At 40.2% G+C, this 26384-nt stretch overlaps 1 protein-coding gene across 2 annotated transcripts; it reads right to left on the bottom strand.

The window, feature by feature from the left end:
• Positions 1-4114: 4114 nt before the first annotated feature.
• On the bottom strand, positions 4115-8878 carry fstl3 (follistatin like 3). 2 transcript variants are annotated; one of them, XM_022759619.1, is made up of 5 exons: positions 8650-8878; positions 8018-8203; positions 5969-6184; positions 5646-5873; positions 4115-5537 (listed from the first exon to the last, which is right to left on the bottom strand). In XM_022759619.1, the coding sequence occupies exons 1-5, from the start codon at positions 8717-8719 to the stop codon at positions 5485-5487; spliced, it is 753 nt and encodes a 250-aa protein (XP_022615340.1). In that variant the 5' UTR covers positions 8720-8878; the 3' UTR covers positions 4115-5484. The 2 variants fall into 2 exon arrangements, with proteins under 2 accessions (XP_022615340.1, XP_022615342.1); XM_022759621.1 differs by having other exon boundaries at positions 5478-5566.
• Positions 8879-26384: the final 17506 nt, after the last annotated feature.

Here is a 26384-nt window from a genome sequence, read left to right as displayed (position 1 = left end):
ACCCACAGACCTACACAGAGGACAGGAAGAACTCCCAATAAAAAAAGAGCAAAACCTATAGCATTTCAACAAGAAATTCCCCAGCAGGTGGCTGAGTGTGAAATGAGGACAAAAAGAGACAACTACAAAGTGAGTGTTTGTGTGTGTGAGAAGAGGACTGTGTACAAAATTCCCTGCTGGAGTATCTGGAGTATTGTTTTTGGCATACATTATATATTTGTGTATGAGTATGGGTGTAGATAATTCTGCAGTCCCTCTATGTGGGTTTCCAGGGTGTGTTGTTAGAAGATTTTGGGCATGTACAGTACAGTATGTGTGAGTGTCTACATGTTTATGTATTTTCTCATGCAGTTGTACAGTATGTCTCATAGCATCCACAGTCCACGCCAAACAACACTGGAGCTTCCAACATTATGCATGGGGGCAGTTACTCCTCTAATCTAAAACTGACCATCAGTCTGTTTACAAGATGTGCAGCTCTGTAGTCTGGGGGAATAGATACCATATGGACCTCTTGAGTTCATTTGTGGTACGCTGTCCTACTTCAACAAGCAGAGGATCTCCTAACAGATGATTTAATTAAGTGTGTCCTAGTGGCTATTGTAGCTGTAGGCAAAACCGAATGAAATCTGAACCAAGGAAAGTTTCCCCACTCTCATCTTTGCTGAATTTGCAAGGCATACCTTCACGCATGACAGAAAATTAAGTGCTCAACCAACTTTCCATGATAACCAACCAACTTTCCATGATAAACAAGCAGGTATTTGGGCCAAGGCTTATAAAAAAAATAACAGGTATTTCTCTCTTGTTTCAATGCAAGAGCCACCTGAAAAGCTGATGTGAAATTATGGTCATGGCCTGGTAATGTTCCAAGCCTCAAACTACACAACTGGACTCAATTTGAGTCAAGTTAAGGGACTAAGTGCAGCACAATTATCACACTTCATTGACTTTTTTCAGCTATGCGGCTTGATATTTCAACTTGAGCTCAAACCAAAGTTAATTCAATGACACTGTCAGCGCCAAGTCCAGGAGGCTATTATTCTTGACTCAGGCGCATATTATCCCAAACACTTGAAAATCCTCAAGGAGTCTTACTGTACCTAAATGTTTACTGAATACCATACCAAAGTGAATAAATCACAGATTACAATCAATATTTTTTATATATTTTTAACATAGTTTACAGTATAGTTATTTTCCCAGTACATTTTACTCCTGTTGGACTCCGAACATATGGGCTGGACCACACACAGAGCTAACAGAGAAGTTGTCCCGGAGGTCACGATGAGGAAGTGAAACAATTCACCAAGAATGATTTGGGACAATTAGCATTTGCACAACTTCCTAACTAATTTGCTGGCGATGGTCTGATCCTGACCAGATCACTGACAAACAATGCTCTTGTGCAGTAAACCTGCTTGGATTTTCAGTTGTTGCTTAAAGTAGCGACACGTTTACTCATAGTGAGCCCAGATTCCCACTGCAAAGTTTCTTTAGCAAATTAAATGTTAGTTTTGTTACCAGGTACAGCTGATGGACCTTTTTTTAAAAGCACTGCCCTTTGCCTGACATCCACCCTGAGGCTCTGAAAGCGTGAACTGATGGTTTTTGTTTCAAATTAGCACAGTACTAACAGAACTATGGTGAAAAATTAAACAATAATATTACAATAGTTTCCTTTCCTCCATAAGACATTGTCATCTTCGGCAGGTCTAAAAATGATGAAAAGACCATTAATCTATGACAACAGCTGATTGGTAGTGCTTACAGCTCAATGAAATATATAGCACATTACCTCGGATCATAAGATATAAAAAAGCATTTCCGAGAAATCAATGAAACACTATCTGTAACAGATAAACAATACAACTGGAGTGTGGGTTCTTGTGTCAGTATAATGATCAATTGTCAGAAGTTAAATGTCATGCACATGTGGAAAATTGCCATGCAATAAAGAAAGTCTGGGATATAATGTCTGAGGCAGATATATATACTGATGGAGTGATGGATCTGATATCTATTACTTTCAGCTGTGGGACAGAGCTGTTTACAATTCAGTGGCGTGATCCAGAGAGTGGGTGGTCTCTGAAAACACTCCACAAAGCCTGGTTTCATCATAGCATCATTTAAGATCTAAATGCTAGCTGTTAACTTACTGGAAGTAGTATCGCAAGTTGGCGGAAATGATACCATGTGGACGTCGTTGAGAGAGAAGCTTGACATATTAGAGCACGATGATTACGCATCCCTGAAATGTCAGTGTGGGCGTCACATTATAGCCCCATGTGTTTGTAAGGATATAAACAACTCAGTCAGAGGTTGTGATGTAATGTGTGTGACTGATCCCATGCTTATTACAGGTGAGCTCTGGCAGGAGAGATGCACCAACACCCACACACTCAAACATTCAGATAAACACACATATGAAGCCATGTTCCGGTGGAAGTGAGGCTCACTGGCCACACCACAACCCGCAGCATATAGGAGAAAGGATGAAATATGGAGGAAAGTGGGCAGAAAATTCCTGAGGTCTCGTGTCGAGTGTAATTAGAATAGCTCTGAAATGGCTCATAGGTTTAGTCTGTGGTCATGTCATTACCACCACTGGTGTGACAGAGGCACATCACATCCGACATCAGTCAAAGGGCTGTGTGGTAATGATATACAGGTTGTTTCTGGTGAAGGTATTACACAGTCATAATGACAAGAGCAAATGGGTTTTTATTTTTCTTGAACAACATGTATCTATTGGGACGATTTGTCCAGGATACATGTACCAAAACTGCTGTCTCATCTTACTTTTCACTTGTGTATTTTACTGGAAGACCACATTCATTTCAACATATGTACTCAAAAATGTGGCAAATGTTTTATTTTAGTGGGTGTTCACTGCAAATTCCTGTGGAGTTGCCACTTTTTAAACTATGGTGAGAGGTTTGGTGAGCACTGTTTGGGTCACAGAAGAATTTACAGATGGTTCACACTCATAAATGTATGGTTATAATTGGCTTAACATACCTCTTATGTAATGAGGTGTATATTAAAGTAAACATTTTCTCTTTATTAATCCCAAAGATGAAAAACTAAACTAAACTGCAGGCAGGGCCTCGTTGGACGAGAGGCTTCTGCTGCCCAGACAAGTCCAGTGGACCACACTGAGCTCATGTCTGCATTTCTGATGATAAAATCTGACCAATACGTTTGTGTGGCAGTGATGGCATCAAAGTGTCCTAACAAATGTCTTTGGATCATCTATCAGTAATGTATGATTTTATACACAATATACAGAAAACATTAAAAGATACATTTCTGTTTTATGTATGAGCACAGCAACAGCCCCTCAGTGGTATTGTTATTTGCCTTGTTCGAACTAACAAAACATCTAATTCCATTCCCAGTGTAATAAAAGGGTACTTGGACAGGAATATAAACATCTCCCTAAAGTTGAACCAGATGCTGCTCCATGGCCTAGCGCAGGATTCAGAGACGGGAGAGAGAAAGACAGAAAAACAAGGGAGGTACTTTACACAGGAAAGTGAGTCAGTACCCAGGCCTCGGCACTTTGAAACAATCATCGCTCAGCTCCTTCACCCCTACTGCCTAATCCAGAGCAAGGGGACATCTCAGAGGAGACAGGGGAGAAAAGCTGCCCCAACCTGGATTTGATTCTCTGCCGCCTCTCACATGGGCCCTTAAGAGGCAACTCAGCCACTGCACGCACAGGAGAGGGGGCCTAATCACTGTACGCATAAACTGAGTGCTTGGCTGTCTGCTAGAGCCTGACCCACCAACCTAAACCCCAGCATGAAAGGAACACTGTCCAGTACCCTTAAGGGTGCAAGTATGATCTCATTTGGCTGGAAGTGGCTATGATTAAGACGGTGACACAGTTTAGAAATATCCAAATATTATATCATGCACGTCAGACACAGTTTCACCACTGAGTAATTTGTGTATTGTTATTAAATGTACGGTATTATATTTCAATTGAGACAACCAACATGAGGCGAACTGGGATAGGCTTATAATAGGAAAAGCAGATTGCAAACTCTGTGGCCAAGAGTCAAGTGTGTTACTCTCCTGAAAGCTGTAAAAGAAAGAGGACACGCTGTGACAAATATTAAACTTTATGTTGTTTTGAAGTGGCAGTACAAAAATACAAAAATATGTTGACGCATTTATCATAGATCAGATTTCACAGTAGGTACACAGGTAGGTACACACGAGATTGTTATTTACAGGAGAGTCATTAAAATGTTCCATAATACACTAAAGATTATTCAAAGTATCTAGACATCTGCTTTGAGTTTAAAATTTTAAATGGATCACTTGACCATTTGTATTGATATCTACCAGATTCACCAGTGTCAACACTGGACAGATTGACTCATATCTGACGGCAGTATAATCAGGTATATTCAGTTGGCCCAAATTGCAGTCCATTCCCAGACAAATTCAATTTTTCTTTCAATCAGACGATGCTAATTACATTTGTCTGTCCAGTAAGTTCTTTAAAAAAAAAAAAAAAAAAAAAAGTCCAATCATGTCAAAGCAGCAAAACAGCATCAGAATGAACTAACATGACCTACAAAGATGCATTTACAAAACAAAGCCAAGCATTCAACAGAGGAGGTATTGTAGAGGGCTTGGGGTTGTACCAACAGTCTTCTGAGACTACTACAAACACAACCAAACTGTTAATTTTAGTGATCAGCGGGTGGCCGAGAGTTTGGATCAGGATCCAGAGTAAACACGTGTGGGGGGAGAAAGGGAGAGAGACTATACAGGTTTGTTTAGGCTAAACCCCTTCCTCACCTCCCAGACAAAAGCTTTAGTACATACAGTACAGCTGTAGTTGTTCTGTTCTTGTTTGTGGTGGATTGAAACCACACTGGCAGGCTATAAAGTGGTATCAACTTTCCAAACAAATTACTGTTGCTTTCCATCAGCTTAAGAGGGAAAACTGTTTGTTTGTTGGGAATGGAGACTGTAAAAAGTTGTAAAATGCCGATGCCAGTGACCGCTATTATACATACACAATAAACAAAACACAATAAATACATTTTTTGCATCAGCTTTCCCAAGGATATATGGAGTTGTTACTAAGATAAAAACATAAATAGAGTTTGATACCTTCTCCAATAAATAGTAGTGGTATTCTATTTACAATATGCACACATCTCCCAAAGAGCTAATGAGATATTTCTACCTCGAAACACATGCTTTCCTTTGCCTCTACTTTCCAAACTAACATTAGAACAACACACGTTGCTCACAGGCTTTTGCTGTTCTTTTTGAGGCAGTTACGCTAAAGTGTGTCTTCCAACAGAGGTGTTCCATATTAAATGTATCGTCTTTCTGTGTACAAGGGGGAGGGGGAGTGATTGTCAGAAAAAAAGAGGTCATCACGGGAAGCTAGTGGTGTGACACTTGGAAACCAACTCATGTCTTGAAAAGGGTCGTGTTGAGGAATGCATCCATCTAGACTGCGTTTTCCTCACTGGCTTCAAAATCCTGAGCTTTCCGAGGGGGATCTGCACGAAAGACAAGAGTCAAAATGTACCTACATCATTGCTGTTATTTTCATTATTACAGATAAAAACAGGTGACAAAGGAGTTCACAGGTGTTTTTGTAGTCTTACTGTTGCAGTGGCCGTAATGGCGGACTCCTATGGAGCGGCCGAGGAAGCAGGTGGCCCGGCGGAGGTGGCAGGCGCTGGGGTAAGTGATGTTGTCATTGCCGCAGATTGGATGCTCAGATGGCATGGGTATTGGGCAAGGCGTTGTGCGGCACATGACACAGTGGGCACTGTTGGTCTGGTCAGTCACGCAGGTGTGAGTTCCTGGACACACCACGTTGGAACATGACTCTGTGCAATGTATGAAGAAAGTAAGATCATTAGTGGAAAAAGAATGTCATTATTTTTGCTTCTGAAATTTAGATAAATGTATATTCCATGCTTACTTTTGCACTCTCCCTGGTACATGACCTCCAGGTCTGGGTGTCCCATGCAGCGGGCCATCAGCAGAGCACACTCATCCTTATATGTCTTTCCATCGCTGCCGCACACAGCATGCCTCTGGGAAATGTGAGAGCAGTCTGGAGAGCACACACACTGAGGCCTTCCCATCTTCATCTTGCAAACCTTCCCGGGACTGCATTTGACTCCTTCACAAGTCTCTACAAAAGCACAGCGAGTGGTTTCATATGTGTGTGAGCACTGCACAGTGTCAGTGTAATGTTACTGTATTAAAAAGTCAGCAGACATCAGGTGATCCACAGGCATTTTCATACAAAACAAGTTTGAAATCTGGGGTTTTCCCAGACCATATCACAATTTTCACCTTGCACAATATTTACAATAATCACGTCTCTTTATTGACCGTTACACACAAGGGTGCCTCGCCTGGTGGAATGTGAGGCCGCTGTGTTTTCATAACAGATCTATGTGTACGGCTGCACACAGAATGGGCTAAGCTCCTGTAGAGGGACGGAAGAGCTCTGAGGTAGACAGAGATCAAATAGCTGTCAGAGAAGTTTACAGGCTGAGAAACGAGGAAGCCCCAGGCTCTTCTGACACCCCCTAATGTCAGAGCTCAGGAGGAACTGTAATCCTACACAGTGTAGGGTCAACATTAGACAAGGCATACAAGTCTCTACCCAGGACCTTTCCGAGTCTTATGATGCCTGATCAGTCCAGAGGATTCTGTAAACAATCAGAGACTTATTTCCTGCCTCTACTAGCACTCAATATCCTGTTTTATTCCATAGCTGTTTTTTCTTGGAATCTCCTGATCTATCTGCTGCTCTCCATCAGTGGCTCTCTCTTTTTGTTCGCACTTAATCTCTGGCAATAAGAGGACATCTATAAACCAACTACAGCCTTATGACGGTGTTGGTGTCTTTCCTCTGAATTGACAAGTCTTTATTTACATGATATTAATGATACCGACATTTTCCTCCCACAGAATTCCAAATGATCAAGATAGTGTTGCACATTATGAGTCCCAGACATCTGGGCATGTGGCAGGCATTTATTCCAGCCTGCAGGAATGTATTTTCTTATTTTGTTCATGGAAGCAAACAGGGCTCCTTTTTAACCGGCTTTGGAAAAAGTTAACACATAATGAAAGAAGTGAAGGCGGTGGAAGAAGGATGGAGGATCTGATTCTACCAACTTAAACCATTTTTCACGTGATACAGCTGTTTACTTTTATGTGAGAGTCATTTTTTTATAAACCTGTGGGCTACCTTTGACTGTGGTCTCTCAGCTTTTTCAAGTTTATCTATATACAACCCAAATTTCTGTGTCTCTTACCCATGTGGCAAGGCCAGAAAAACCCAGGGTTGTGGTTGGGTGTGTTTTCCTAAAAATGCCAGTAGCTTGGTTTTTACTGGAACTTATCAGCATGGAGAAATTCACATTTTTGGCTTATGATCACATAGTACAAGTGCTGCTTATGAAAGCAGAATTTATCTGCAAGTGAACCTGAATGAACCTTGCAGAGATTCCAGGGGAGGAAGCGTCTCAGGACAGCTGGGTGGAGTTATGTGGAACGCCTCTCCTCGATCCACGTCTGCATTTTGTTAGAAAGCTGCATCGGGAACTCATTGTTTAAATATCTTGGTTCACAAATGACGTGGTTCAAATTAACTTTCACTGACTCTCCAGGAGCTACAAGAGTTATTTTGTGTAATGGAATAGCCAATTTACCAATTATGACCCTGAAATCTTCAGTTTTTAAGTCTGCGAATGATATCTAAGCAGTGATTAAAACTCTCAGTACTCACCCAAAAAATACCATCTGACAGTGGCAACCTATGTCCAGTCAAATATCTTTCAGTTTAAATGCAGGTTTAAAGCATTTTAAAACAGCATTTAACTTTTGGGTTAGATGCAATAACTAATACTTTGCCCCACTGAGATAAATCAAAGCAATACACACGCAGCTAATTCGTTGAGGTACTTTGGAGATTCAACTAATTTGTTTTTTTAAAGGTTTGTTTGTTTACCTTTGCATGGTTTACAAGAGACGATTCCCAGGAAGCCCAGCAGGCTGACCTCATTCATGGGCAGGCTGGTGTTGGACCATGCTGTGTCCAGGCGGTCCCCGGCACAGCACTCCTCTCTGGTCACCCCTCTCATCAGCACCATGTCACACCTAAGGTCTTGACTCTGCTGCAGCCAGCACATCCCCGCTAGAAATAGTGGAATAAATACACATAACAGCAGTTTAATATAATATATAAACACTCAAAAACTGTATCGTATTTTCTGAATTGTTGTCATTTGGGCTTCTTTTAGCATCAGTCAGGCTGACCAAAACAAAAAGCTAATTCCAAAATTGTAGTACTGCTTCTTTCTATTATAACATTCTAATATATAGCACATGTCTGAAGATGTTTTCCTAACATAACTGTATACTCAACGACTAAATAACTTACCAATGCTTTGGAAAACACATTTGTTTAAAACAGAGTGATACATTATTTTGTTCAAAAGGCTGAGGTAAAGCCAGTACATGAATATGAATTCTTGAAGAAAAAAAAAACCTCACTATGATAACCAGAAGAGGACTCATGCCATTGTTTTAAAAGCAGGACACTCTGTGGTCAAACTTTGTCAAAAAAAACAAAACACTCACCACTGGCCGGATTACTCCCAATCTGATACAAAGAGAGAATCACCCCAAAAACAAAAATCCAAAAGCTCATTGTGAACTCTGGTTAGGGCAAAACCTTTTCCTGAAAACTTGTCTACGCAAATATCAGCAAGAAGAGGTGATGTTCCTCTGGCAAACAGAGTGGATCACTCTAACTCAGCTCTGGAAGTAGCCCTCCCTTATGTGAATGAATGTGTTGTGGATAAGTGATGTCGTTCCCCCTCTGTATAAATATTTAGCCCAGATGGAATTATGCTGCTGGGATGGGCGATCCTCTCAGCCAGTAATAAGCCAGGGCAGGACACAGTTTGACTCTGACTCAATTTTCAGAGTCGGGAAATGATCCATGCCCTCCAGCACCAGACGCTGGGCATTTATATGACCTCACAAAACATTTTCACACCATATTAGATTGATTAAATAGCCTTTAATTAATCTAATATGGTGTGAAAATGTCCTGGAAAAGACTTAAAGTGGGTTTTTGATCAGCTTTTTTTTATTATCACACTTTAAAATAATTTTTGTTTCACAGTCAGAGATGTTTCACCATGCAGCTTATTGAATAGACTGACTCAATTCAAGTTATGTTTTGCTGTTAAAGTATTTGGGGAAAGTACTTTATTGCATAATAATCTTTAAATGTGACATCATGTGTGACTGTAGTTCAACTTATTTGTTTATTTTCTGGTTTTCTGGTTTTTTGGATGTTTTGCTCTGTATTGTCTAATCTCCCTCTTTAATGTGTCATAGCTCTGAGGTATTTATTCTCCTCACAATTCATATACTGTTTGATCATGGTAGTTTTCCATCTTTAAGCTGATCTATGTGGTTTTGGAGGGAAAGTTGCCTTTAGAAATGACATACTTATTTCTTATCTCATTATTGTTTTTAAACAATAATCTTTTTGAAGTGATGTGAACCAGCACTGACCCTGAATTGTGCTTCTTTGTTGTATAAATACAGACGAAGGAAAGGACAACCACAACAAAGTGGTTAACTTCTAAGTTTTTTCCAGAAGTTTCTGGCCCTATTACTCTGAATCAAATTAATATCAAGTGCCTAAAAATATCCATGACAATGACGTTTGAATAAATGAAGTCATTTACCTCTCCAACACTGTCTGGGCTCATCAATGAAGATTTTACAGTTGTGGTTAGAATAATACTGAGAGATGAGGGGAGGAGAGGTAGTGAAGGTGGTCTGCCCTTGAGCAATATATCAAATTCAATAAACAACACTATGTTAGAGCTCATCAAGAACATTCACGTCTGCCCCCTCACTTTTAGTCTATGATCAAACACAGACAGCCACAGCAAGCGAGACTGAAAATACTGCAGTACTGTGGATATATATACAGTATCTGTCGACTGTTAGGGACAGGCATGTTTGCTTAACACCATCCAGTCTTTAAAAACAAAACTCACTAGAGGTGACTAGAGGCTAATCTGTATTATCATCCTGTTTGATCAGAACATCTGCACTGCTCGTCTCTTTTCCTGCACTCACTCACCCCCTGACACTGAGAGGTATGCACTAATGTCAAAGTAATGTGAGTCTGACCATCTGTCTGTCACAGTTTTTTTTTTATGTTCCCTTTTGATCGTTGGGGGTCGCGGGGTGAAGGGAGTGAAGGTAGCATATGCTGTAGTATCTGAGTCTTTATTAATGATGTTGCCTTCTTCAGCGGAGATCCCCAGGGCACCGAAGGAATGCTGCCTGACCTAGGAGGGGAGGAAAGACGAAAAGGAGAGCAGTGAGCTGTGGCCGTGGGTGGCCTGCCTCTTCACTAGGTCTCTGCAGATCTATTCAGCCCCTCATATGGTTTGGATCATCACTGCCGAGCCTTACAAATGAATACAGCATGGTGGGGACTTTTGAGCGCCACTAATGTATGATTTTTATTAGGGTGCAGCTTAACTTGACCCATCTTATTGAAATATTGGTCTCTTTCAAGCGGCTGGGGTCTGTGGGGTAGTGCCAAATTGAGGAGTAAAATAGAGTGAGTGTATCTCTGACAGGGCAGGTGGGGAGCTCAGTCTGTCATACTGTACATGTGGCTGTAACATAACAGAGAAGGCAAAAACGCCACTGCCATCTAGTGGAGGGAGTTGGCACATATAATTTCAAGCAAGGTGATGGGTTTGACTATGTTCCTGACCAATGGACTCATTTAATGTAAGTATCCTTGAAGTTATAAGCTAGCCTGAGAAATATTATAGACTAAACAGAAAAATGTGCTACTATGTTAAATTTAAGGACAATCGCGTTACAACATGGAACCAGGGACAAAAGACCGGATAAACTTCAATTGAAAACTAGGCAGGTGGTTTGCTTATATGACCTATGAACCAACACATACTTGTTTTTGGGTAGGTAATATTACCTTATATATTTTTTTTAAGTTAACGTTAGCATTACAGTAGTTTTAGTCAACTAAATTAGACTGATATATAACCGTAGTTATAACCAGCACAGCTACCAGTTAGAAGCAAAGTTGACTGTTGCTAAATGCTGTGTGTTTTTTTTATTAAGCTGTATTCAGTCGGAATAATTACCTAAAAAAAAACAAAAAACGTTAAAGTCAGACGATTTGACATTAACTAAATTAGCTGTATGGTTAAGCTAGTTTAAAACACATGACCTATAAAGTTAGCTTAAGCTAGATAACACTGACGCATTTCATTAATGACTCACTGTTATATCCTTTTGATAAGTAATGCACAACAGCTGCTGCTCTAACATATTTTAGTACAGGCGTTGAAATAGGCCTACTACAAACTGCAGTCACCTGGGAGTCCATGCTGTGTAGCTGCAATTAACAAAAAATACCAGACGAGGGCGCCCTTCTCTCGTCTTTCAATTTTCCATCCTTTCCTTTTTGTAACCAATGTAAAGTCTTTGCAGCCTCCTTAAGTCACCATACATCCTCACTTAATAAAAATGTCATTAGCCTTTAATTTTGGACATCAAAGCACAGTCTTGAATTAAATTTGTTCTTGTTATCTCCACACACATATGTCATCCTCTAGATACATAAGTGATGTCTGTCACAGTGCCTGCCCTGAGGAATGACAGCTGCATTTTCAGTGTCAGTGAATATTAGGAGCTGAACCGGTCACAACAGGACTGTTAGACCTTGAGGATAAAACACGTTTTTTTCTTTTGGTTGCCAAGTCACACCAACCTTTTTTTCTTTATTTCTTTCTATTCTGTATCCATTGTGTTAACTTGCACTCTTGACTGATTGGAGAAAATGAAGTCCATATCTCCTTCCAAGCATGAAAGGAGGCACCTATAGCTTACCATTAAAGATATCCAGTCAGTTCTAAAAGAAAGAAATGCTCCCACCCCATTTCTGTCCACCCACTGGTCTATCTTAAGTCATAGTGTTGGGTTGTACGTCACACAGCTAAACAGGGCTCAGCGGTGGTAATTGCTCTGTCTGCCCCAGACTGCCTGAAAGCAGCTGCATCATCTATCCACTCAATTTACTCCTAATGTGTGTTACTGATTGAACCGGCAACGAGGGCAGGAAAAGTGACAAGGCCGGATAGAATCACCCCCTCTGTCCCTCTCTGCACACAACTTTCCCCCTCCTCTTCCACCTCACCCTCACCCTCTCTTTCCCTGCTTCCTTCCTGTGTTTAGCGTTGCCAATGTGAAGTCCCTCCAGCGGTTCATTAATGGGGAAGGTTAATGTTGGTGCACGCGCTGCTCATACAAACAGCACTCCCCCCTTCCTCTCCCTTCTCCCTCCCTCCCTACCAGCCCTCCCCCTCTGCCCCCATGTCACCTTTTCCACTCTCTTGAGCCCTCTCTTTCCCCTCTCACTTTGCAACCAGAGCAAGACAGCAACGCGGTCGTGACTAAGGGTCTCCCTTGGTGTAAAGAGTGACTGCCATTTAGCTCTGTCTGTGTGCTGCTCCGGATCTCTCTGCTCTTCCCCAGTGGGCTGGAATAAACCCCGGTTTTCATCTCCTCTATATATGCCTCATGCTCCTGCACTCTCAGAGACCTGTAAAAAGCTCTCAAGTGTTTTTATTCAACTTGAATAACAGACTTTCACTACCCTGCTGTCGTCAGACTTTACACAGATATATAATAAAAATACACCTTTTTTTCAAGGCAATATATGGAGTTTTCCACTCTTTAACTAACTTTAGCAACTTTTAGTTGCAACTGGGCAACAAATATAATCTGCATCAAATTATTGTCATACAAGTATCATATATATAGTATAAGTAATTTTCCTTTTATGGCTGATTGCTGGAATTTAGACTGCCTCAGTCAATAGTTTTGGTATGCTCTTTGCAATATGTTAACTGTTAATTTTATGAACTGTTAACTGTTATGTGGTGATGGACTATTTAGTGTGGGGAATGTGTATCAATAATTTCCACAGTATATTCATTATACAAACACAGTAGAGCATAAGTGCTCAACTGAAATTGCCATGTTGTGTTCTATTTTTGTTTATTTTTCAAAGTTGCTCTATTGTTTGCAATACTTGCACAGTGAGGGCAATGATCACAAACACATGAGGCTGAGCAATCTGCTCCTGATCACAGACAGATTGCTCAAAGTGTCTGACCCGGGTTTTGCAGAAGTCAGTATTTATGTCAGTAGTATGTATTGACCTTGATTGGTATTGATCTCTGGTTGTGAAGTGGTTTGCAGCTTTCTCCTTTATAGTATCTTCCTTTAGAGGGTCAGTTTTGGTTTTTTTTACATGGGAGTTTTGTCTGATGTAATGTGTAATATTGGAACACAGATGATTTCATCAAGCCTCAAACACTGAAAAGCAACATTTGAAATTTTACATGAAGAAATTCTCTCTCTGCAGTGTTTGCATTATAGAGGGCAAATTCCAGCTGTGTCCTGATCGCAGTATCGGTGATGCCACAGTCATACCGGTCTACATACTGTCTCTGTCTACTCTGTCTGTCTTGTGATTGTGAATGATGTGCTAGCAACCATCTGCTGTCTTAACACTTGAAGTTGCCTTATGTTGCCTTGAGAACTTACTTATACAAACAGTGTTTGTCAGACCTCATTTAAAGCTGCCACCTTCTGTACTGCTAATTGGTGTTCGACTGGTTATGACTCACTTACTGTAGGCAGGCAGCCACTACTTTCTGTTGTTGTTCCCTGAATTGTTGGCACATCAGTCGCAGACACTGCAAAATTATATAAGATGGCAAGGTAAGAAGTCTCAAAAGTCACGATGATGTATAACAAACACAGAAAGTGTATTAGAAAAAAAGAAAGAAAGAAAAGAAAATTGATCACAAATAGACTCTGGCTCTTTACCCAGCACTGACTGAAGGACACTTCACAAGATGTTTGCTCAACAACAACGCAAACTTTCTCTTTGAATCAACACCACAGACAGTTTGAAGAAAAAGAATTTGAGTGTGATCTTTTTGAGATGCTTATGGAAATTTGCTCACTCCTTGAGACATTATTTTTTATGAACTATATGAGATGCTACCATCTTATGAGGTTTTTCACAGCTATTTTTAATAGTTAGATAATATAGTAGGTTAAATGGAGAATAAAATAACCAACTTATGTGCTATGCTTCTTTCAGACACATCACAACCAGCTTGGACCCTTTTGAAGCTATTTGGTAAAAGAGAGTACAGCAGCCCCGAGGACAGGACTGCAGCTCTGATGCGCTTTAAGGTAGAGTTATCTCTTTGACTTTCTTAACATCCTCCTTTTAAATCAATTCTTGGTGATCAAACAGGAATTAGGCGTAAATACATCAGTGTTTTTAAGATAATTACTTCTGGAGGTAGTCAGAAAAAAATACAGCATAAATAACTATTATGGTTGGGTGTCACATGCTTGGCAGTCAGCATTTAGGTGAGAAAACATAATCAAATTTCAGCAGGCATCTAATGTATTTTGAATCCCGTTGTGAATATAGTCTAGCAATGTCACCCTGAGGTGCAATCAGGATATGAGTCACAGGTGTTAAACAACACAAGTGTCTGCCGGTCTTTCTCATGCGAAGGCTTCACTCTCACTTATGTTGCATGATTTTACCACCAGAGGGTTATATATGAGTACATTTTAAGTATACAGCAGGTATAATAGAAAACAAAATAAAAAAAATTGCTCTACAAAAGCAAATGTTTGTTGTTTAAATTGCATCAAAAACTGTGACCTTTCCATTGGTCCAGGATGCTTGAGTATTATTTGGCAGAGAGGTTCTTGATACAGCAGATCACAGTTCAGTTTGCCTCTGAATAAGCAACTCACCTTCATACAGGCCCGAGAGGAAGTGCTCCAAATCATGAAGTGCAAATTACATTTCAGATGAAATCCAACAATCCAGTTCTTTATGGGGAACACAATTAATGGTGCAGTGTGTGTGTATGTGTGTGTGTGTGTGTGTGTGTGTGTGTGTGTGTGTGTGTGTGTGTGTGTGTGTGTGTGTGTGTGTGCGTGTGTGCGTGTGTGCGTGCGCGTGCACATTAAAATTAAGCCCTGTGTTTTAGGCTCCTTTTTTGTACCCTGTTTTGTGTTGAAGTGAAGTGTATTTGATTTGAGCCTTTCATCATCATCTGATGTGTTTGCCTTACCCGTTTTGTCCAATTCGTTTCAGTGGCAGCACAGATTGAATTGCTGTCAGACCTGTTCTCATCAGACCTCATGCAGAGATTACACCCTGCAAAAAGGGGCAGAATGTGCTGGATCACGTAGAGAAAAACATAAACAAAAATACGAAACTATGTAGTCTATGTTATTCACTGAAACTTCCATTGAGCCTTCGCATGCTTGCAGAAAAGGGTAAGTAAGAAATAAACAGGGATGAACAGATTTCATTATAGTTTATCCATGCATATTTTTGTTGTTAAAAGTTTTCAGATGCTACAGTGAAACATCAGCTGTCGAAAAGCAACATGTGCTTCCGCATGTTCACACTGAGAAGAGATCATTTTTTGTCAGACTAGTTGGACCTAAAAAAAAACATTTTTGTACTAGTCAACCTCTTCCAACTTCCCAGCCTGTCTCTCTGCAAGCTAGCCCTTTAAAGACTCTTGACTGCACAAGAGCTGATGCTCATGCTGGCAGCAGTTACCATGGCAACAAATGACTGAAGTGTATCTGTTGCCGCTGTTACGTTGAAAGCTGTCAGAAAGAGATAAATAGAATGAAACAGAGGAGGGAAAGTTTTGATTCTGTCTTTCAGAATTGATTGCCATGTGACAGCTCTGAAGCCATGTGACTTTGATTCACTGTATTCAGGCTGAAAATGAATCAGTCAGACATGAAAACAGGCGCATTCATGTGTCAAGTATGCACAGACTACCACAACTATTGATTACTGTCAATGCCACTATGGTTTTATATTGCCACGCTTGATATTTACAGCTGTTTTTTTGGGTTGTGTAATAATGTTTTACAAGCTGATTAATGAGCTTCCTTTGCCTACATCTCTCTGGTCATCAACACTGATGAATTATTTCAGAGAATAAATCAATCTCTCTGCCATATATGGTAGCTGTTTTCTTACAATGCCAGGCAAAATGGGCGACAGTGGATGGGAATAAATGGTAACTGAAAAAAGACTGACTGCTGTATAAATATTTAAACAAGCAAAAGGGCAGATGGGTCTTTAGAATTAATTACCCTGCTCAGTGTAAATATGAACATTAGGGGCGACTTACAATGAGTAGAGGCATCATGCTGGAGTCTATGCAGTATTAATGACCAACAGCAAAAGGCTCCTCAACTCTTAAAGTGGAATATGCTCACTGGACTACAGATGCAAGCCTTGTAGGATTAGTGTTGCTATCAGAAAGAATGCCGTTTTAATTGACAGCATTCTTAGTTAAGTAAGAACCCAGACTAAAATGTCATGTTTGGTACATACATTCATCACAATTAAAAAACAAACAGATATTTAGTGATCTTTATTAAAAATCCATATCACACAGTCTACAGCCATTTTAGCAGCTCTGTGAGGCTGTACTCAGGCACAGTGGTGCTTTGAGCTATCTACACTATATTAGTTGAGCATGTTAGCATGCTAATATTTGCTAATTAGCAGTAAGCACGAAGTACAGCTGAAGCTGATAGGAATGTCATTCGTTTTGCACGTATTTGGTCATAAAACAAAGTGTTGGACAAAGTGAAAGTTTAAGTTTCCGGATCACCAAAGCTGTTATAATTCATCCTCAGGGAGACTTGGATGTTTGTACTAAATTTCATGGCAATCCATCCAATACTTGATGGATACTATTTGACACACACAAAAAAAACTAATTTACACAAATGTCAGCTTCATGGCGCCGCTAGAAGAAAATTCAGGGAATCACCAATGTCATTAAGATTCATCCTCTGGGGACCATGAATGTCATTACAAAATTTAATGGCCAACCATCAAGTCATTGTTGAGATATTTTATGGACCATGTCTGGGCCAAAGAGGTTAAACCAACATTATGACTATTGAGCCATGGCTGAGAAGACAGAAACAAAATCTGCCAAAATACACCATTATCAGATTAAAATGAGAAAATATGCAAATGTGTCAGGTTACAATGAATTTTTGTTCGGCATGATCAAATACATACATGTAAAAGTTTGTGCTTAATCAAAGAGAAACAAAGTGGTAACACTTAATGTCGAGAAAGAAAATATGTACAGTATACAGCTCTCTTAATAATCCATGTTGTCATGCAGTATTTAAAGTAGTAAACAGAAGATATACGGTATATTTCTCTTCACATACTGTTGCAGCTCCTTTAATCCAAAATCAACATTCTTGAAATACATAATAATTAAATCGATTGAGCTCCATTCATTATTATCAAAATATAATCCAATAATATACTGTACTAACATTCGTGTTGCAACTTGACAACTCTAACTGAACATAGAATGGAAAAGATGGAGAGACCGTGTTATACAGCAGTGTCTAAAATAGTCATTTCAAAAGACTTTCAAAAATAAAAGACCTCTAAACCCTGAACTCGTAGGTACAGCATGACATAAGTCCAAAAACCACTCTGCTAAAAACATTTTCTGTTCAAAGTCACACATAATTGCTCCTTTTTAATGTTTTTTTATATAACGCAGTGGTGGAGGTGGCAGAGTAAGATGAGCTGTTTAACGTTGGAGACATTGGGAGTGGGTAGAGGAGCTCTTAGCAAAAGAAAAGAAAAAATCATTTCTGGAAATAATGGATATTGATGATTACAGGAAGAAATAAAGCGCAGACAATAACAAGGTAAGCAAACATGGACTGTACATGTGACAATAGCACAAAGAAACCAATATTTCCCAGTGTGTGTAATACATGAAAGCACACACATGCACCACCCACGCATCACACACTCTTCGCTACACACACACCCTCTACACTTGTGCCCACACATCCACACATACAAGTTCACGCAGTTAGGTTATAAAAACCTTCACCACCACACACACACACTGACACACACACACACACAGTCACTCACAGCTACCTACCTCATGCCCCTGTGGCTCAGCTGGCATCACTCATGCTCTGTGAGCTGTTACAAAACAAAAGGTCTTCATCCCTCCATTGCCAAACATTACTCACTGCTCTCACAGAGAGGATGCTGTGTGTTACATGTAGTGGGCCGCTTTATTCAATATTTCTGGAAATAGGAAGGACATGTGGGCCATTTTGTCTCCTGGACGATACGTAATCCTAACAGAAGAAAGCCACCTACTGAGGACACGCTGAGAATTTTAGTGACAGTGAATACAACTGTTTTGAAACCGTCTATTATAAACTCCCCCTCTTCCTTTTGTGTGAAATCTTTTTTTTTCCGTTGGCTGAAGGCCATGTGAAAGCCAAGCCGTTTTTTTATATCATTTTTTTATTACATAGTGTGTTTCTGTCACAGGTAACTCCAGTGTGTTGGAGAGAACAATCACATTTTTTTGTGGGTGACAGTTTTTCATCAGCTTGTATCTGTGCTGAAAATTTTCAGAATGTCATTTTGTGTCCACTCTGTCATATAAAAGTAATTTTTGATGCAGGGAATGATCGTTAACTATACTATAAAAGCGCAGTTCCACCATTATTGTGAATTTAAAATGTATTTTGATATTGATGAATGACAAACTTAATATTCATACTAATGGGGAGGGTGAATCTGAATGGGTGCCAACTGTTTCCACCAGGCCCTAATTAAGACCGGAGAAGCTTCATCACCTTGTGTGTGGTTCATGAGTGGACTGATTGAAATGTGTGAAAGAGAAAGGGCACACTCCATAATGAGATGACACTAGTCACGACCCCTGTTTTTGTGACAGAGCGCCTGCACAACACACACACACATGCACACACACACACACTCATGCACATCTTTGTCCCACGTTTGTCAGTATGTCCTTTGTAGATCTGTGGGCTTGTTTCTTATCTGCTAACAAGCTGTCAGAGGGTTGATGTATTGTCTTTGTCCCTGCTGCTGAGGTGTTGATTTAAAAAAAAAAAAATTATATAATGTCAGGATAGCACTATAATGAAAATAAATCAATTATCAGACTAAGATTTTCTTTTTCTTGTTTTGTACTTTCCTCAGAATGTTTGCAGTGTTGTGAGGAAGAGATAGAGGAGGAAAATGAGCCCATCTCAGGGGAGACTGATGTCATTTACCCCAGGTAAGCATGTGCTATATAAAGCCAAGCCCTAGAGAGAAATGAGAGGATAAGGGCAGAGGGGGGCTGGAAGACCTCGGATTGACAGATGTTAGTATGTGACTGAAAATAAACACCACTGGTAAATTATTAACAAAACTATTTCTCAAATTCAGAAAAAAAATATTTCAAGATCGGCTTAGTTATAAACACACTGGTGCATAATAACGTTTTATGATCTATCATTACATCCACATGCATTAGTGAACAAGATTGCCCCTCTTCTGTTTATATAACAATATCTGTCTGTTACATAAAACAATAATATATAACAAAATTATTTCTTAATTTTAAAGCGTCCCTCTGGGATGCTTTGTCCTACATCATTTACAATATCTTCAAACGTGAATCATAATGAGAGAGTATTTGGGAGCAATTCACAAGGAAATTAGATGTATTATATATTAACACAAAATCAATTGCGACTGTTACGTAACATGACCTTATTTTTGCTGAATGCTGTCTAGACCTGCTGTTTGTACCAAACATTTTTCTGGGATAAATACAGCAAATTAAGTGTATGTCTGCCCATATTCAGCTCCCATATTCATCTTTCCCTCAGCTGTGACACACACTGTAAATACATCTCCTCAGCCCCCTTTCAAGTCTTCCCTGACACCTCTGCTCATTTTCATCGCTCTTTACTTGAATCTTTTTATCTCTTCTGCTTGCTCTACCCTCTTCCCTCTGCCCTGATTGAGCCACCTTTTGTCCTTGTCACAGACTCCTTCAGGAAAATGGCCTTTTCCCCATGTGATGAGGTACTTCACCATGGCAGGGTTGGGTGGTACAGGATGATGATGATGATGATAGCCATGTAATGATGGTCTGTTCAATTTATAAGCACTGGAGAAAGTCAGTTTTGTGATTTGTCTGCCTCTTCCTTTACTATGTTATTTTCATGTTCAATCTGATGTGGCTACATCAGATAATATGAATTAGAGATAACAAGTTGCATTATTTGTTTTCGCCAGCATACAGCAACAGCCATATCTCTACAGACTATGCTGGATTCAGGACATATTACTTACAGAACTTAAAAGGAACAAAATACAGTAGGTATGTGGCAGCGAGTTTACACCTGGTTCAAAGTAAATTTTAGGGTCTGTAGTTTGAACATGATAGTGATCAACATTATTTGCAATATGCAAATGTCTGTAATCTGTAAATCCTGATGGTAATGGTTTAAAGAAGTGGGCTTATTAGAAATAAGGAGCTGCATGGGTTGTCTGTAATTAAACACTTACTGGGGTGCAATTTTAAAATCACAAGATAGCATACTGAGTTTGGTACCCGGGAGAGACAGGTGTTTGTTGGTGGGAAGCCAGTGAGGAATCACGTTCTTGTTGCAGCAGTAGCAAGTTGGTCAGGTCTTTAGTGGGAGCTGGGGTGGAATAGCTTGAAACTCACTGTGATGAAAGGTCTGTTTTGTCACTTTGAGTATATGATTATACTTTCAAAGGTACAAATGATAGGGTACAGAAATTGACACGACACTGTATTGTTCCTGTGCGGTTCAAGTGACAAGCTAGAGTATAAAAAAAGGTTTAGTACTGCTGTACCTTTTAATACTGCAGTCATGACAACCTTTAGCTTGCTAAGATATGGCCATATTACTTTTGGTAACATTTTTTTATATGAGTAATTTCCTAATAATTTCCAAGGACCTTTCCTGGAAATTCCAATTTGCTGGTATTCAAAGGAAAAATTGGAATTTCACAGGAAGAATTGCTCTATTGAAACCCAAGTAAGTAGTCATTCATTCTTCATAAATTATTTGAAACTTCAATCCATCCATCCATCCATCTATTTCAGAGTGTGTCACGGAGAACCTCTGCCAAGGATATGGGCAAGGCTTCCTTGAGTCTTCAGATTCTGCCTCCTCCTCGGAAGACATGTTGGTTAGGGCCTGCAACCGCTGTAGTCGCTTGGGCCTGCTGGTACCTGTGTGCTGCTTCAGGAGACCCCTGGGACAGCCAGGCCCGAAAGACCTGCTTCTTCAGCTTGATGGCTTCCCTAACCACCGATGTCCACCAGCGTGATTGCTACCATGACTGGCACAGACGACGCTTTGGCCACAGCTCCTGGCAGCTATGCCCACAATAGAGGCTAGAGACACAGCCCACTTGAATTCCACATCCCCAACCTCCATTGGGACACATGAGAAGCTCTGGTGGAGGTGGGAGTTGAAGAACCCCATGGACAGGGGCCTCGGCCAGATGATCCCAGTTCACCCTCACCACTCATTTGGGTTTTCCAGGTCTGTGTGGCCATCTGATCCAACTCAGCACCAGGTGGTGATCAGTTGACAGCTCTGCACCTCTCTTTACCCGAATGCGGCCACAGATCAGATGATACAACCATGATATCTTATGAGCCACCTTATGCTCAAACATGGTGTTTCTTTATGGCAAATCCATGGCTACCACAGAACTCAGCAAAACACCACTCAGGTTCAGATCAGGCAGGCCATCCATCCCAATCTACCCCGTTTCTCTCCTTGAAGTCCCACAGAAGAACTATAGAGTCCTCAGGTGGTGCCACTTCCAGGACCCCACCCAAGAGAGACTCCAAGAAGCCCAAATACTCCAAACTGTTGTTAGGTGCATAAGCACTGACAACAGTCTTAGTCTTCACAGTAGCACTCACCTGTGGGCTCGTGAGTACCCCCACCGCCGCCCGGCACCTCTCACCCTGGACAACTCCAGAAAAGGACCCTGCCACCTGGCTCTAGTCTGGCCTCTCCCCTGGAACCAATTTGCTATGTTGCCCGTCAACATGTTGATGTTTCAGCCCATGAGTACTCAGTAGTTATTATTATTACATGAGTACTCAGTAGTTGTTACTACCTTATTACATGACTACCCAGTACTCATGGGTTGCATCTTACCCATCTTCAAAGTTGGCATTCATTTTGATCTAAATTACACACATCAATAGCAGTCTCACTGTCGCAGCGGGTAAAAAAGTCATTATCATAGCACGCATTATGTTGAATTTTAAATAATCTTGACATAGCACTTTGTTAAATCTCAAGAATGTAAGAACTGTGTTTTCTTAAATTGTGACATGCTACAACATGAAATAGTGTGTGATGTTGCTCAGGATGATACTGTAGTTGTGTCAGCAGTTATGGCCTGAAGAAGGATTTGCAGGCTGACTAACAGAAGGTGCTAGCAGCGCTCAATATGTCATTGTCTCTTGTTTGGCTAATTGCAGCATGGTGCCGGTGTCAGCCCTCTAGCAAGCCAACACACACACACACACACACACACACAAGCACACACGCACACACACACACACACAAATGATCAATGCATGATGCCACATTAATTTGTGTGGGCTAAGATTTTAATTCATCTATGGAGATGCTTCCAGTGACAGTAAAATATAAAAATAATATTATAAAGAGTACGGCTAGATCCGCTCTATTTGAAAAGCCCCTTGAGACAACTTCTGTCGTAACTTTGCTATATGAATAAAAATTGACTTGACTTGACTGTTGCCTTGTGCATAGTTTGCGTAACCTTCTACATAGCAAACATTTCTGTCTCTCAGATATCAGTATTTTCAGTATTTGAGAGTATTTTAGCATTTTTTCTTATTGTCCTTCTTATGAAACAACTTGCTTCTTGCCATTTTTATTGCAGTGGCTTCTTGGTGAATCAAACAAAAGGCTACAGTGTAGCAGCCTCTTCTGAGCTGTTATAATCAAGCTCCTCAATCACAGACTGCATGTTCCTGTGGCAGGCTGTCAGAGGTTAAAGAGTATAGTCTTTATTTTCTGTTATTACATGTTTGTCTGACTGCTGTACAGTATACTGTCTACTTCTCTTGAAGTCAAACCTGTGTCTGGGGTCACAGGGGAAATTATGTCTATTTATTTATTAGCCTATCTTGTTTTATTGTGTTAGTCTTTGAATTGGAACATTTATTTTTCCATAGTGGAGCTTAATGAGCTGCCTGGAACTGTGACTGTCCACAAAGGACCCAATTAAATTAAACATGAGGACCATCATTCTTCTCTCCCCTTGCTTGTGTGTTTTGTGATTCTCCCACCTCCAGAATGGTAGGATGTGGAGAAGGGAATGGTTTGATTCATTTTCTGTTGCCAATTAATTGTGTGTTAAGTATGTCAAACCAGACTCTTGTTTGTGTGTTGTGGAAATTAGATTACTTCCTCTTCCATCTGAACTGAAGACACATATTATTTTAACACAACTTAGGGATTGTACACAAATTATTTAGGGGGAGCTGAGGTCAGAAAATGGGGATGGTTATGTATTTTTTCTTTTTGCTGAGAGCAGGGCAGTGTCACTCCTTTCGGATAACACAAAAATATCCTTATTTTTTAACACCCCATATTTATATTTCAGCATGGTCTTGTGAGTTTAATAAAATACAATGTCATAATGATGTACTTTGAGATAGACAGAGGACAACAATCCTGTTTATTTCTCCCATCTCACTAAATCTTATGTTTACCGAAAGTTGCGTTTCCTCCTTCAATTTCTTCTGCATCATAGCAAAAAGTTTGAAGAGTTAAATCTGTTATATAAAGTTGGTCTGTAATTCAGCTCTTTTGTTATATTTGCCATAAATTTTGAGATTGTTGCTTCCATTTCTAATTTGTGCATTGGTGGCTATTATAGAAATGATTAGCCCATAAATACAATAAGTTTTAAATAAGATAATACCATCTTAAACACTTCACTTTTTTGTGATTGATAGCAGAACAAGTTTTTTCTAAGTCATGGGTTGGGCCAAATAAAATAATGATAATCCTTTGAAGGATCCTGCAATTTAAAAAACATAAGATTGAATACCCCTCCCCAGTCTAGTAATTTTTATATATTTCCTTAACTCAGCATTTCTGCTGTCTGTGGTCCTCTGTTCAATATTCATTATAATCACTTATTATCATAACTTATTATTTCCCTATTCACTATTCTATTTAGTTTCTGACATCTTCATGACTGAAGATGATGACTGTAAATGTAAGACAGCTTGTTAAATAGCGTGTTAGATAGCGTGTTATGGATATGGTCTTCCTGAACACAGGAAGACCATGTAAATAACTGGAACAATTAAAACTTTGGCTTATAATGAATTCTAAAGGGGTTTTAGTTTTGTGGTGGGAGGCCAGACTTTATCCTACATGGCTTTTACTTACCAAGGGCGTTTGAGCTTAACACCCACACACATCAGTCCACTACAGTGGAGAAGAAGACGCCGCTGGGTTTCATACCGCAGTATTGAGAGACACAGAGAGAGAGAGAGAGAGAGAGAGAGAGAGAGCGAAAGAGAGAGAGAGGTGTGGTTGTAGCTGAGTATTTTGTCTTTGTTTTTGTTAATACCTCTGTTTTTTCTTATATATAGGCTTTTATGCTCGCTGTGTGCGCCCATACGCTGCCCTCTGCAACCCCTGTTCCCTCAGTGATTTCCGTAATATACATTTTCTCCCTGTTTGCCGCCACTCCACCGGCAGTTGAAATTGCACATTAGAGAAGTGCGGTGTCTTTAGGTTGCCATAGCGACAGGGTGAGTCATTCTGCTGCAGTCAGTTTAGTCACACTCGCACTGACTGTATGTTTCCCTCTCTTTCCTTTTTTTTCCATCTCACTGTCCCTCTGCCTTCCTGCCCTCCACACATGCACACACCCACCCACATACACACACACACACACACACACACAGAAAGAGAGGAAGAGTTCTGTCTTGTCTCTTAGTTTATTCTAAAAGACATAAAGGTAGAGTGCGTGTGTGTCAAATTTTTTGGCCCCAACTCTGATCAGCAGTGATGTAAACACAACACCGGGCTGAACATACAAGTTTTTGCCCCTCTTCCGTCTTTCAGAGCACATAAACGCTGTAAACAGACCTGTGACCACGGTCCTGTTAAACCACAAACACCAAAGTAAGTTGTAAAAACACACAATTAATTACTGACTTAAGCATCTCACAGAGACGCTCTGACACTTCCAGGTCCAGTCCACAATGGATCCATTTTACCAGTCTGCACGACAGCTACCATCTCACTCTTTTCATCTCGGTTGCTGTCGACCAGTTTAAAGCATGTGTAAAACAGTTGCTATCTGTGCTGTGACTGCTGTCTGACTGACTAACTGAAGACAGTGATCTGCTCGCTTAAACTGTTGGACAGAAAAAGGTCAACTTTGTGAGATAGTTCTGGCCTTGAACCTTCGGGAAGGCCTAGAGCAATGAATTTTGGTCCTACCCACTATAAATGAAAATGTGATTAGTTCATTCACCTGCCACTTTCTAATCAAACACGTGGGCTTCAGGCCTTCTGTCCCAGTTATGAAATCCAAACTAATGAGTGAGGCAGCTAACCTTTTCTCTCACTGAAACAGTAAGCCTTTCAATTCTGAAGCAAACTTGATAGAAAATGAGGACAAAATTAGAATTAGAAGAGAATAATAATTAAATAAAAGAGATTAAATATAACATTTAAATTGCTGATATGTTCTCTGAAGGCCGAGAAGACCCTGAGGGTTCTCCACTGATGTGTGCATTTGTGATGTGTGTGAGCAATAGAGCAGGCTGATAATAAGGGCGAGCGGAATGTCGCTGCTCTTGCTTTGATTACTTATTTATGGATCAGGATAATCAGTTAACCCACAGCTGAGAAGCACACTGTGAAGAAGAGATGAGGGAAGAAAAAAAGAGGAAGGGGCCACCTAACCCTCATTTTCTTCCAAAAGATTTTTTTTTCTTTCTGATTGCCATTACGGGAAGTTGTTTCCTGTTTTCCTATAATAAGACTTTGCAAGTGTACAGCTGTGTCTCGCAGCATTAGCAATACGCCCCTAATTAAGAAATGAATCATCACACACCTCATTGTCTACTAATACAGACGTGTTTGAAAACCAAAAATAAATGGATGCCCCACATTAGCCAAAGACTGTAGTTCAGTGTAATTGAACTGCAATTGAATGGATATGGTGTTATATTGTCAATGCACAGTATTTTAATCTCCATACAACCAACTATGTACTTATACAAAGT

Source organism: Seriola dumerili, unplaced genomic scaffold (assembly GCF_002260705.1).
Source record: "Seriola dumerili isolate Sdu_G_001 unplaced genomic scaffold, Sdu_1.0 BDQW01000322.1, whole genome shotgun sequence".
NCBI classification, from domain to species: Eukaryota; Metazoa; Chordata; class Actinopteri; order Carangiformes; family Carangidae; genus Seriola; species Seriola dumerili.
The sequence above is the reverse complement of the archived record's forward strand: the minus strand, read 5'-3'. Positions and strand labels throughout refer to the sequence as shown.